The 14899-nt window shown below is 45.3% G+C and overlaps 1 protein-coding gene across 1 annotated transcript in view; it reads left to right on the top strand.

The window, feature by feature from the left end:
- Nucleotides 1-13921, top strand: part of grik1a (glutamate receptor, ionotropic, kainate 1a) — a 69736-nt gene extending 55815 nt beyond the window's left edge. The window contains exons 13-15 of the mRNA XM_063203310.1: nt 6046-6271; nt 11159-11409; nt 13779-13921. Coding sequence (XP_063059380.1) covers nt 6046-6271; nt 11159-11409; nt 13779-13910 — 609 coding nt within the window. The 3' untranslated portion in view covers nt 13911-13921. The remainder of the gene's footprint in view (nt 1-6045; nt 6272-11158; nt 11410-13778) is intronic.
- Nucleotides 13922-14899: the final 978 nt, after the last annotated feature.

Genomic DNA, 14899 nt, shown 5'->3' with positions numbered 1-14899 from the left:
AGACTAATACCCGCCTGAGGCACCCCCTCCCTCTCAGCTGTATCCTTCTCAACCCCCCGTTGAGAAGCACTAAGTTAGATATAGTGTCTGCATACAGTGAACTTCAAAACTTAGAATGTGATCATTCCCCAAAGTGAATCTAGAATCTAGCATTGTGCACCTTTTAGCCACTTTTTCCTTGTTGTGTACCGTACCTGAAAACTCCATGCAGTGTGTGCAGTCAGCAGGGGGATCACTTAGTGTTGTCTAATGATCTGCTTTGTCTGTTTACTGAAAGCATCTATCAAGGCGCATTGTGTGCCCAGTCGGTTTATATTAAGAGCTTTTCACGCTCCCCTTCTCTCTGTGGTATTGGTTTCTGCCAAAAGTTGCAGCAGGAAAATTGATTTCCCATAGTCCCTAAACTCGCTCGTCGTGGCCCACAATGCATCAGTGCTGTGCTGTGCTGGAAGGGATGCCGGGCGGCTACAGCTTGATACATACAGTCCCCTTGATACCGTACACTCCCTTTTTTTTCAGACGTGGGTAAAAATGGCAAGCAAATGTATGTACATGCGCTTAATTGCATACATAATAGCTGGCTAGCATCAGCCGAGGTGAATAAATAAGGCATTCCTCTGTGTGGATGTTGTGCTTTCAAGCTTTTTGACAGTCATGATGATTTTTTACACATTTCGTATCCTATTTTAGACCATCGAAAGACAGCTGTGGAGATGCTATGGTGGTGGAGAAATGTGGCAGTGAGTTTTTTTATTACTATCGCAGCTTGACATCCTCAAAACGCTGAAATCCATTTGCTATCTGCAGGTGAAATTGCAGATGAAACTCTCTACACGTTGACAGTTACCAGCGGTAGATTGCTCTTAGGTATGTGGTATAAGATTCAAAGTAACAGGCTATTTTCTTTTCAAGGAGATGTACAGTATGTAGGTAGATTAAATTGGAAGATGTCTTTTCCGCCTTTTCATAGTATGGACATTTCACTCAGTCAAAGGAGGAAGACGATGATCAGGCAGATTCATGTGTAAAGCAGATTGGTCAATAAGTTCATGTTAAATCTTGTCACAACTTAAGGAGAGGTCTTCTCCATGCTTTATCCACGTTCTTGTAAATTGTGTGTGTGCTTGCGTGCGTTTGTGTGTGTGCGTGTGCGTGTGCGTGTGTGCGCGTGCCTGTGTGTGTGTGTGTGTGTGTGATTGTGTGTATGCGCGAACATGGTTGTGTGTGTGTATGTGTGTCTATGCGCAATCATGGTTGTGTGTGTATGTGTGTGAGAGAGAGTGTGTGTGTGAGTGTGCATGCGTGTGACTGTGTGTCTATGCACGAGCATGGTTGTGTGTGTGTGCGCGTGCGTGTGTGCGTGCGTGCGTGCATGTGTGCGTGAGTGTGTTTCTCAGTGCAGGTACGTTGTAGGTAGCAATCTAAATGTCCATCTCTGGCTGTTGGGTTGCCGGGTTAAATGAGGCGTGAGCGTGAGTGTGTGAATGAAAAGGGAATGCTGTGCTGTGGAGGTGCTACATTCAGGGCTGCTGGCAGCAGGATGACGCCATCGCATCGTTCCCTTGAGGGGCAGACTGAATGCCTTTGACTTCCTCCTCCTGGCTTAGCAAACTAAAACCTGAGGAGCATTAAATAGTTCCCTATTTAGTGCCCAGCCAGCCTTGTGTGTGAGTGAGTATGTGTATGCATGAGTGTGCATGCGTGTGTGTGTGTGTGTGTGCGTGTGTGTGTGTGTACGTGTGTGTGTGTGTGTGTGTGTGTGTGTGTGTGTGTGTGTGTGTGTGTGTGTGTGTGTGTGTGTGTGTGAGAGAGAGAGAGAGAGAGAGAGAGAGAGAGAGAGAGAGAGAGAGAGAGAGAGAGAGAGAGAGAGAGCATCAGTATGGGTCTTGCTCTTTCTCTCTCTTTCTCTCCCACTCTCTCTCTCGCTCTCTTTCACTTTCTATTTACATCTGTCTCTCCTTTTCTCCTCTCCCCTCTGTACGTGTGTGTGTGTGTACGTGTGTGTGCGTGTGTGCGTGTGCGTGTGTGTGTGTGCATGCATGCGTGTGTGCATGTGTGTGTGTGTGCGCGCGTGTGTGTCCATATGTGCCTGTGTGTGTCTGTGCCTGAGTATGTGTCTCTGTGTGCGTGTGTGTGAAAGAGACAGGGGCAGAGAGAGTGTGTGTGATTACTCTCCTCCCTTTCTCCCTCCCTCTCCCTCTAGCTTAGCGTGTGATGATTATTCTGTCCTGTCGTTCAGGGCCCCTCGGGTGTCTCCAGACATCCAGATGGAATCAGCAGAGAGAGATTTAGCGCACATCTGTCCTGCCCACAGCCCCACCCTCACCCTCACTCTTTCCTCTCCCTTACCTATCCCCTGCCTCTCCTCTCCTCTCCTCTCCTTACTGCTCCTCTCCTCACTGCTCCTCTCCTCTCCCTGGCCTCTCCTCTCGTCATCGCTCCTCTTCTCACTGCTCCTCTACACCCTCACTCTTTCCCCTTCCTGGCCTCTCCTCACCCTCACCCTCACCCTCACCCTTCCCTTTCCTCTGCCCTGTCTCTCCCCTGCCTCTCCTTTCCTCTCCCTTCCCTCTCCTCTCCTCACCGCTCCTCTCCACCCTCATCCTCAGCCTCTCCCTTGCCTCTCCTCACCGTTCCTCTCTGCCCTCTCACTTTCCTCTTCTCTCCCTTTCCTCTCCCTTGCCTCTCCTCCCAAGTCCTCACCCTCACCCTCTCCCTTGCCTTTCCTCTCCCTTGCTTATTCCCTCCTCTTCTCTCCTCTGCTCTCTGCTCCTCTCCGCTCCTCCGCTCCCTCTGCTCAACTCTGTCGGAAAAGATGAGCTTCCATGCATAACATAACTAACTCTACATCCCTCATCCCTCCCTACACACCTCCCCCACCCCACACACTGCCACAGGGATCTGATACCCATCCCATCTTCTTACCCTTCCCTTCTCTCACCACCCTGTACTACCCTCTCCTCAACTCCACACACTGGAAGGTGGATCTCATCGATCCACCTCACCTCACCTCACTCTCTCCTCCTCCTCCTTCCTTCCACCCTCACCCATCCACTCCTCATAACCCCTCTCCAACACCACACACTGACTGCATGACGGAGTGTTTCGGCTTCACACAGAATATTGTGAGGATTCCGTTTCAAACAAATCCTGGAATGTTACACAAGTGGAATATTCCTGGAACACAGACACATTTGGAATGAATGAATGCCTTAACATGACTCGTGCTCAAAACCACACACTCAGAATATTCTCTGCATGCAACTGCAGTCACTGACAGAGAGAGATCCAATGTCCATTCCACCGCGGCCTTCTCTTCTCTTACGGCGGGATTAATGGAGTCTCATATGTGTACCTGTGTACATTGGAGAGTCTGTATGTCTGTAGTAATCCCCAGCAGAGCCATCAGATTGATATGCTGACTGACGAATGCCCTCTGTCCTACACACAGTATTAAGTCATAGCTCTGCAAATATCTCTGCAGTGGTTGTCTTAAGTTTTGAAAATATTGGTGTTTATTTTGGATTGACACAGTGAGAAGCGTCAGGTAGTAAGTAAGTGTGACAGTACTGTTGTACATACACACAGAGATATTCGTGTTCGCTTAACGTGTTCCGGGGCATCGTCCGAGAGGTTCACAGGCTGCCTTTCACACTGCACAATCAGCGTCCACGTTCTATCCGCGGGCAGCAGCCATTCATTTTCAATGGAGCCCGCTCATTGAATGCGGACATCCGCACAGGAAAATAGACTCGAGTTCTATTTTCAAGGAGCATCGCAGACATGTCCGGTCGGGCCAGACATGCGCCGCGCTTACACCGCGCTCCTGTGTGCAAGGCATGATCTGTTTACATGTATTCTAACCATTTCGGACTGATACCACCCACAGTCAGTGGAAGTGGATGTCCGCTCTTGCGGTGTGTATGCACCGTGAGCGAGACATGGGATGGGTCTTGGGAAATGACCCAGGCCAGATTCGAACCTGGGACCCCATGGGCAAGTAGCTCCTTGCATCAGCACCGCTCTCCATATGGTGCCTAGTTTTCAGTACTTTCACAACTTTGTGAATAAACTAATGGCACAGTGACGGGCAGTCCCAGGTGGAAACCCATGTGTTGAGACAGATGCAATAGCTCAAAAATGTCATCAGCAGATACGTGATGGGTTTTTTTTAGAGAATGGAAATAGCGGGTTGAAATTGTGAAATAGCAAGCAGAAATTTGAAATTTCTACCCAGACTCCCGGAGCTAACCATACTTTGACATAAAGTTGTTGTTTATCTTTTGTTTTTTGCAGTTGTGGCATAATGGCCTGCAAGAGGGATTGGGGAGTTGCAAGTTTCCAATTGTGGCATAATGGTTATAGAGTTTTTGGTCTTGAGATTGGAGAGTTGCAGGTCTGACTCCTATACCCGTAGTAAAAGAAAAGCTAGAGGCCCGGCCAACCAGTAGGGCACTCGCCTATCATGCGGCTGACCCAGGTTCGATTCCCGACCCGGATCCCGTGCAGCAGTAACTCACCGACTTACTGCGTTTTTGTTTTTTACGGGCCGGCGTAACATAATTTTTGCACTTTCAACATGATTTTTCTTAAAAACGGGACGATGTTGGACCACAGTTTTTTGACACAAGACAAATGAGGTAGTTTAAAACCCATTTCCGATCTAAACTCAATTTCGACCATTTTCGAGTTACTGCGTTCTTGTTTTTCACGGCAGTATAGTAGAAGTGTGAATAACCAGTGCACTCCTGCACCTACATCCATTGACTGCATGTATCAGAGTAGCACTATACTGCTCCTGTGAGCACTGTAAAGACTTCAAAATGTGTGCCTCGCATTAAACCATTCCCTCACTGGTAAACAGAAGCTGCCTAGCTAGGTGCCAATCTGCCACCAGGAGGAATTTGAGGTTAAAGCGATATTCCACCCATTCCATTTCTGTAAATAAGTTAAATGTTCACCTCACCTCAAGTTAAATAATTGAGTTTAACCTCTCCCCTGTTCTTCCTGCTGTTCCCTGAGTCTGGTGACGCAACTTGTACCTCCAGGAAAGCTTTTGAGGGGAATGTTGGGAATGTGCAGAAATATTGGAATGTCGCTTTAAATGGAGTCTTGGGTCAGGCAGAGCAAGGCTCGAACCTACAACCTTCTAGTTGTCGCTCCATACATACAGTAGCTGAGCTGCCCTTCAGCAGGGTTTGTGCACCACTTATTTCTCAAGGGCAGCTGGTCCCTGTAGCTAATTCGATGAAAATTGTTCCGGAGAGCAGCGAGAGCTAAATGTAAGCCATTAATGTAATCGGCGAAATGTACAGGTCTAGATTGCCCTCCACCATTATTTCCTTGTACATGTCATCTGTACAGCTCATCATGTGCTGCCATGCTTGTGCACATTATTGCCTTCAGGCAGGCAAGTGTGTTTTTACTGGCAAATGTTTGTTAGTCTGTTTGGCAGTTTGTAACATATCAGAAAAAGTAATGGATGGGTATAGGTGACATTGCCCAGGGTGAGTTACAAACTGGCAATGGAAAAACTGATTCATTTGTGTGGATTATTGATTTGAAGTGTTTTATCGATTGCCATGATTAAAATGGAATGTCTTAACTCATGTAATTTACATGACTTCCATACTCAGTTGTTCAAGAAATCCATGATACCCACATACAGTACAAGAAGATCTACATACAAATTTCACTGTGCTGACATGATTACATCAATTCAATTGAGGTTCTTTTCCACTGCCGGTTTTCTGGTAGGACTACAGCTTGACACAGCGCGACTCGGCTGCCAGTTTTTGCTTTTCGATTGGGCACGACACAGCTCAATCGTAAAGAATAAAGTTGTGGCCGAGTCGTGTTCTGTCGAGCTGTAGGCCTATCAGAAAACCGGCAGTGGAAAAGAGCCTTTTATCTTATGTAATTTTTTAAACTTGGTCAAAGTTTGTTTCCAGAAATCCAAATACTTCCAACCATAAAAAAAATCTGCATCATGATTTCATTGACATCATTTATTTATTTAATTTGTTTGATGTTTTTGTTTCAAAGAAATCCAAGATCTCGACGTACGAGAAGATGTGGGCGTTCATGAGCAGCCGTAAGAACACGGCTCTGATGAAGAACAACCGCGAGGGCATCACGCGCGTGCTGACCACGGACTACGCCCTGCTCATGGAGTCCACTAGCATTGAGTACATCAGCCAGAGGAACTGCAACCTCACACAGGTCGGAGGACTCATCGACTCCAAGGGATACGGAGTGGGCACCCCTATTGGTGAGTAAGGGTGTGTGTGTGTGTGTGTGTGAGAGAGAGAGAGAGAGAGAGAGGTGTTGGCAGCCCACTTTCGTCCTGATCTGGTGGTAACGCCGGCTTGATTAAGCAGATAATCGCTGGAATCCCTTAGGGAAAGGATGACTCGGCACCTTGCCACTTTGTACTCCTCCACAACTGATGCCAAGGGTAGTTGTAATTGGCCAGATCTAATATATAGGCCCACTGAGGAGGATGATGCCCTATGGAGAGTATCATGATCTGCTTCTGTAGTCACAGTGCATGTTGACATGCATGCATCTTTAGGTGTAATTCAGATTTCCAATGTTGACGGCATTCATACATCCCCAAACGATGTCAGTCCCACAACCATGGTTAACTAGCCAGATGATGCACTTTTTTGTAAAATTCACTTGTTTACCACCACACATCTTTGACGCCATCTAAAGCAAATTTGCTTATCTTGGTCTCATCAGACCACACAACATGGTTCCAGTGATCCATATCCTTGGTCTGTTCATCTCTCTTGAGACCAAGATAAAAAAAATTTCTTTAGATGGCGTCAAGAATGTGTGATGGTAAACAAGTGAGTTTTACAAAAAAAGTGCATCATCTGGCTAGTCTGCATCTGCAGATTCAAAATGTAAAATTTAAATGTAAAGTAAGGTTGTAACACACACGATGACCTCCCTTTTAATCCCTTTTCATTTTGAAATGAAAAAATGTATGTAGTTGCAGCCAAAGGTGGTTCTACAAAGTATTAAGCAAAGGCTGTGAATACTTATGTAAATATGATTTCTTTGTTTTTTAATTTTAATACATTTTCAAAAACTCTCAAGAACTCTTTTTTCACATGGTCATAATGGGGTATTTATGTTACATTTTGAGGACAGAGATTAATTTAATACAATTTGGAATAAGGCTGTAACATAAAAAAATGCGGAAAAATTGAAGCGCTGTGAATACTTTCCGGAGTGACTGTACATGCAAATGCCCTGCTCGCCCCCTTGTAGCTTTGTAGCTCCACCTGTGTGTGTGTGTGTGTGTGTGTGTGTGTGTGTGTGTGTGTGTGTGTGTGTGTGTGTGTGTGTGTGTGTGTGTGTGTGTGTGTGTGTGTGTGTGTGTGTGTGTGTGTGTGTGTGTGTGTGTCAGAGAGAGAGAGAGAGAGAGAGAGAGAGAGAACGACAAAGAGAGAGAAAGAGAGAGAGAAGGGAAGGGGAGAATTCGACAGCAGGGTAGGGTACATCAGGTTAGTGGAGTGATTGACAGCTGTCATCTCGGATCCAGACTGGTCTCATTACCAGACTCTCTGGAGGGGGTTTGGCTAGGTGTTGTCTGTGTCTGATTGTGTATTTGTCCAATGTCTAATCCAATCCAATATCCAATCCAATCCAATCCAATCCAACATCATGTTTGCCTACAGGTGTGCGTTACTTGGGGTCAGGAAGGAGCCATCTCTGATTGGGGCTTGTTGTCTTGATAACTCAGAGGAGGAAACGTTCTACAGTACAAGGAGTGCTAATGTTGAAGTATTTGGGTATTTGGCGTGCCCAGTGTTCATGGCTACTGTACAGCATTATAAATTTGTCGTTACCAGAATGCCAATGACCAAGTCGTTGTGCCTTACTAAAGGCACTGTTATGTCATAGTAGTGTAGTATTATGGTGGTTAACTTTTCAATGACTATTACCGCGTTCCACTGGTGGAACGGTGTGCATTATGGAGCTACACCTTAAACATAATCCTAACCCTCTTCAGTTATCAAGCAGCCACCAAAATTGTGATATTTTAGTGGTTTTTGGGAGGTTTGCGAATCAGGCCAGGATGATTACATTACATTACACATAGCTGACGCTTTTTTTTAGTATTGGTTACAGTCCCTGGAGCAATATGGGGTTAGGTACCTTGATCAAGGCACCTCTGCCATGGAGTGCATTAGGGAGTGGAAGGGTGGGATTCAAACTTGCAACCCTGTGATCTACAGTCCACCTCTCTAACCATTAGGCCACGGCTGCCCCATAGGGTGATGATGGTGCTGGTGGCAGTGGGCGGGGGTTGGTGTCTAGGGGGGTGAAGGTCAGGCATACTGTACATCCTCATAATGTTCATCATTTGTTTTGTCGTATTGACAGAAATTGACATGGACTTTTTTTTTTCATTTTGTGGTTGCCGGGGTGGGCATGATGAAGAACGGGACTGTACGGTGTCAAAGGGGATGAAGGTTGAGCATAAATCTATACACTGTTCCTTATTTTATTTGTTGGAGTGGCAGAGATTGACAAGGCTTTTTTGTCATTTAGTATTTGTCAGTGTGTGTGTGTGTGTGTGGAGGGGGGGGGGGGGGGGTTATCATTTTGTGGTTGTTGGAGGGTTGGGGGTTGTCTATCAGTGTTGTGGAGAGGGTGAGGTTGAGAATACTGAATACATAAATGTACATACAGCACTGTTCATTATGTGTTTTGTTTTGTGGTATCGGGAGAGATTGACACAGCATTTTTTTTCATTTTGTGATTGTCGAGGTGGTGATGATAGTGTGGGGTTGGCGGTGGTCAGTGACAAGGAGGAGTGAAGGTTGAGAGAGTACATAAATCCACATCCTGCTCATTATTTGTTTTGTTGTATTGGCAGAGATTGACATGGCAGTTTTGGTCACTTTGTGATTGACGGGGTGGTGGTGATGGTGGGGGCGGTCAGGGCCGTATTAATGCACAGGCTAGATATGGCTGCAGCCAAGGGAGCCCCTGATTGGCCAAAAGTGAAAAATTGCAGAATTGTGGCAAGATTGTACTCAATTGTGGTGCTGAGTAAAGTTGGCAGACATGTTATCCTTAATTCCTATCTTGTAATTATGACACTGTCTATGTAAATTTGGCACGGAATTTGTCCTCCAGGGGGCCCCACAACAGCCTGTAGCCTAGGGGCCCCAGGCCATCTTAATCCGGCCCTGAGGGCGGTCAGTGGTCCGTCTGGAGGAGAGATGGAGGTTGAAAATACATAAATCCACATAGAGCACACAGTTCATTATTTCTTCAGCGCTATCAGGAGAGATTGACAAGGCATTTTGTCATTTTGTGTTTGTCGGGGTGATGGTGGTGGTCATTGTCGGTGGGGTGGAGGTTGAGCATACGTAAATCCACATACTGAGTTCCATTATTTGTTTTGAGGCTTTGTGAGAGATTGATAGGTGCAGTTTATCATTTTGTGTTTGCCGGAGTGAAGTCTTGAAATGTGTGTCAAAATGGTGTCCATCAAAAGGCGAAAAACACAAACAAACAGCTTGAACTCCGAAGTGGACAGCAAAGACTCAGTGAAAAGTTTTGCACGCTATTAAACTTTCCCATTTTACTAGAACAATACTCATTCTTAATCTCAAGTAAATGCACTTTGCTAATGTCCATTCCATTTATGCACATTAATCTATGTACTCACAAAGTAATGGCTTTGCTTTGATAGCTTTGATCATAATTACAGTATGACATTAGTAGTGATGCTCAGCCAGCAGCAATGAGTTCATTCATTTTGCCCGACAATTACACCCGCTGGATTTATCACAAATCACAATGTTTATTCTTCTTTTGGCTCATTATTTATCTCTGACTCAAAAGAAATGTGTGTTGTGAGAATTGTTGTTGTGCTCCAGGCCCAGTGCTTTTTTGTCATCTTTTGATGTCAACATCAAGCTAATTCTTGTTCAAAAGAAACAAAACAACTCTGCACACTCTCTCCCTGTGTACGCCAAGTTAAGATAATCTATTTCCTTTTTTTAATTGATATGGAATGTCAGCTAGTTCTATCATATTTTGTATGGTATTATTTGCATACAGTAATTCACAGCTGACATGTCTGATGTTCTTGATGTTCTTTCACCTTCAGCCCCCCACTGTGTGCTGTGTGTGACAAACCGGTGATTAAATATCATTCTGTACTGGTTGTGATGTTCCTTCACCTTCCCTGCTCCAGACCATTGTGCAGCCTACTACTTGAAACCCTGGCCTTGGGCCCTGCTGTGGCCAACCGGTGGGGCACTCGCCTGCCATGTGGCTGACCCGGCTTCGATTCCCGCCCCGGGTCCTTTGCCGACCCCTCCCCGTCTCTCTCCCAATTCGCTTCCTGTCCACCTCTCACACTGTCCTATCAAATTAAGTTAAAAAAAGACCAAGACAAATCTTTCATTAAAAAAAAGAAACCCTGTCCTTGATTCAAGTCTTGTCTAGTCTTGTTTGTCCCTGCAGGCTCGACATACAGATACAAAACTTATTTCAAGTCCTCATTGGACCAATTGGAACTGGGTTAAAGTTATCTGATATTTCCACACCAAATTCAAACATCAAAACACAGATTTTACTGATATTAACTCAGAAGCACATTGAAGCCTCTAATATTTTTGAAAGTGGATATATTGTGTTTTGGAAAAGACCTCTTCATTTTGAAACTCTTGAATAGCTGGCGGGCCCATAAAATGTTTTTGACATTAACATAGCGTTTATGACACATGGATGGCTGCATTATGACACTGTTATGACACTGTGTTATGTCATATGTATGACACCGGCGTCAAGTGAAATGTAAAGAAAATAAGGTTATTATAACCGAAGCTCTGTGCATGCAAAGGGGTTAAAAGGTTTTGTTTGGTTGTGTTTGTCCCTGTAGGCTCGCCGTACCGTAACAAGTTGACCATCACCACCTAACCCCACACTGCTCCAGGGACTGTAAACGATACCCTGGGCTTAAAAAAATAACTACCAGTCCCTTTGGATAAAAGTGTCAGCTAAGTGTCATATAATGTAATGTAATGTTTGTCTCAGTAAGCTCGCCGTAGCGAAACAAGGTGACCATCGCCATCCTGCAGAATGTAAATCACTGTTCTCTTTCCTATTTTTGATCCTGTAGGCTCGCCGTACCGAGACAAGGTGACCATCGCCATCCTGCAGCTGCAGGAGGAGGGTAAGCTGCACATGATGAAGGAGAAGTGGTGGCGCGGCAACGGCTGCCCGGAGGAGGACAATAAGGAGGCCAACGCCCTGGGCGTGGAGAACATCGGGGGCATCTTCATCGTGCTCGCCGCCGGACTTGTGCTGTCCGTGTTCGTGGCCATCGGAGAGTTCATCTACAAGGCACGCAAGAACTCCGACATCGAGGAGGTGAGTGGGGATGGGGAGTGAGAGAGAGAGAGAGAAAGAGAGAAGGTGTTCCTTACCGGTACTTTTTGTAGCCATTGGAGACTTCATCTACAAGTACAAGGCACGCAAGAACTCTGACATCGAGTAGGTGAGTGGGGAGGGGCTAGGGAGAGAGAGAGAGAGAGAGGGAGGGAGAGAGAGAATTGTGTCTTACTTCTTGTAGCCATTGGAGAGTTTGTCTACAAAGCATGCAAGAACTCTGACATCAAGGCGGTAAGTGTCTGCCCATTGACATTCAGGTCAGTGTGCCTGCCGGTTGTTTTGAGATAGGGAGAGAAGGATAGAGAGAGAGACAGAGAGAGATGTTTCGTCAACATGCCTTATGCTTTGGCAACGCTTTTAAGTTATTTGTGCCAATAAAGTTCATTGAACTGAATTGAGAGAGAGAGGGAGAGGGAGAGGGAGAGAGAGAGAGGGAGAATGGTGTACTTGGACCACCTCAACTGAGCTCAGAAATAATGCCAACGGCAAAACATTCAGACGAATTGAATTGCCCATGAAATATGTGTTGAAACCCTATCATTCTGTCAGGCTAAAGGAGAAGCTGCTTTCATAGCGCACATGCAAACACACGCGTCCATCTGTTCATGTCATGTGTTAGTGACACTGACAGGGCCCCTTCTATTAGATGTGTAAGCGTGACATGTCAACCCCTCACTTAAAAGCTGGAGATCTTACTTTGTTTGCTCTTGATCTGTCATCCTTACATTAGCCTCTGTCAGAATAATTCAGAGCACTTCGTCAGTGATCTCCAAGCCCAGAGGCAGATCCTGGGTTTCATCGTCGTCACCCATTGAACTTCCCCCACTGAACTTCTTCTTTCAGTTTATCGACTCTCCATACTTCAGATTGTTGGGTTGAGTTTTTTTTTAGATAAATAACGAAATCTATCTGCATGCAGCTACAGTAGTCCGTGCCTGCCTGTCTGCCTGCCTGCTTTGCTGTTTCAGTGTACAGAGGGATTCATTTGCATATCCCCCGTTGTAGTGAAGTTTCATAGATCATTTTTCTCCATTTTGTGTCGCCGAGCACATCAATCAAACTGAAGTGAGGGGTTTGTTTTTATTTGATTTATCTGGACTTAATAGAAACAAAAAAACAACCTAACTACAGTTTGATTGATATTACATGCAACACACTCACAAGAAAACAACATGATTTATGAACAGTGCTATGTAAAACAGGACGATTCACTTCACTCTTTTCAGTATTCTGCATATTCCCTTTGTCATATGCATATTACTTCTGATTCTACGTGAACGCATGAGTTCATGTCATTACAACTTTCTTTTCTTTGTGCATTATAGCCTCTGTTGTTCGTGGTTGTGTTGCATATCTGTTTTCAATATTTGAGTGTGATTATCAGTACTCTCACTGCTGGTCTGATTTGCTCTGCATACACATCTGAAAGCTTTCTGTTTCTTTGACTGTGTGTCGTTATACTTATCTGTTCTTTGCTTCTGCATGCAATAAACATGTTGCTCTGTGGCATGTTGCTATGTTTATGTTCTTCATGTATCCTTGTAATTACGGTAGCTCCTGCTGTTCAGGCTGTTCAGCTCTGCGTTTGCTATCCATGCGTATGTGAAAGCCTCCTGTTTCTTTTATGGGGTGTCATTAATCCTTTCTGCTCTTTGCATGTTTCTCTGATACAGTATGTTGTTATGTTGATGCTGTTTAAGCATGTTATGTAATGCATGCTTTTTTCTGTAATTAGCACATTGTGTTCTTATGTTCTTGTGGTTCGCTTTGCATGTGCATTAAAAACCTTCTGTTTCTTTTATAGAGTATAATTAAAGGGTAACTTCTGCCAATTTCACATGCAGTTGTAATGCCCACACTACCCTGGACTTGTCAGTACCTGAGATTTTTTTTTTCTTCAGCCTTTTCCGAGATCCTGGTCATTGTAATGGGGGCAGGTGTTTGTTTACATTTCAAAAATGCTTCTTGATTTATTCCCAATAACACCCAGAAGGTTAAGCAACATCAGCAGACAACTAGCAAACAGCGATACCTTTTGGGATTACCGGTATATTTGGAATAGGCCTATGTTAGCAATGTTTTTAATGTAAACAAAGTCAGCCTCCATTAGAATAGCTCAGATCTCAGAAAGGGCTGAGTCAAAAAAAATGCAGCATCACCGGGTACTGACAAGTCAAGGGAAGCGTGAGCAATACAACAGCTTATTGAAATTGGCAGAAGTTATCCTTTAATCCTTTAGCATATGGTCTTTGCATGTTGCTTGCATGTTTTTTTGTTGTTCATATGAGTTCTTGTGTTTGTGTTTTTGTGTGTTTTGCTCTGCATGTGCATGCTGTATTCCTGCTCAGGCCTTCTGCTTCTTCTACGGGGTCCAGTCGGGCCAGCTGCAGCGCCACGGCTCCACCTCGTCCTCGGGCACGTCCCTGTCCACCGACCTGGAGAGCGGCCGGCTCCTCGGGGACGACCTGGACGACAGATAGGCACAACCCGCCGTCGCATGAGTGTGTGTGTTTGTGCATGCTCGCGACAATTAATAGGTTTGTAAGCCGCGGTTCTACCAAGTATCATACCAATAGAGCAGGGGTGGGGAAGCTATGTCTCCAGGGCCGTTTTATCCGGATATGCAGCTTCACATAAAATACGAAATATTTCATACAGGAATCTTAGAAATTACATTTTCACTACAATTAGGTTATATTCAGGGGACCTAGAGAGGGTGGGGTCTGTTTTAAAGGTGGCTGCCTTCAATGTAGGCCTAAGTGCAGGGGGAAATCCTGGTTTGTGTTCACAGTATGGCCCTCGGAGGACTTTTTACGGCCCTTGGAGGAATTTGAAGTGGCCCCTCGAATGAAAAAGGTTCCCCATCCCTGCAATAGAGTATTAACATAGCCCCAACCCCCTAAGCCCCAGATACAGGTCCTGCCTCTCTACCCCTATTCTCTCTGGTGTCGCTTTGGTTTAGAGTTGATTTACTTTTACCTAAATCTCTCCCTGATTCTCTACCTACTGCAGTTACAGCTGTTGTTCGTCGCTTCTGGCGTTTGAATGTCTCCTGCCTGGTCCTATTCATACTTTTGGTGATGCTGCGCAAGATTCTTAGTCGATTTGTCCAAGTTGGCCAACCTCTTGAAATTCAAACTGCCCTTTGTTTCGGAGCCAGAGATAATTGAGAGTTTCTAATGGCTGGATATAGTGCCTGTTTAAGGTGAAGCCTAAACATGGTAGTTCTGTCATTAGCCCTGCTAGTAGCTTAGTCAGAGGAAAGGCACGTCCCTGTCCATAGGCCTGGAGAGCAGCAGACTCCTCGGAGACGACCGCTACCATCTGTGTGTGTGCGTGTGTGTGTGTGTGTGTCTGTGTGTGTGTCTGTGTGTGTGTCTGTGTGTGTGTGTGTGTGTGTGTGTGTGTGTGTGTGTGTGTGTGTGTGTGTGTGTGTGTGTGTGTGCGTGTGTGTGCGTGTGCGCGTATG

Source organism: Engraulis encrasicolus, chromosome 7, assembly GCF_034702125.1.
Source record: "Engraulis encrasicolus isolate BLACKSEA-1 chromosome 7, IST_EnEncr_1.0, whole genome shotgun sequence".
Lineage (NCBI taxonomy): Eukaryota > Metazoa > Chordata > Actinopteri > Clupeiformes > Engraulidae > Engraulis > Engraulis encrasicolus.
Note: the sequence above shows the minus strand (reverse complement) of the source record. Positions and strands in the feature narration are given on the sequence as shown.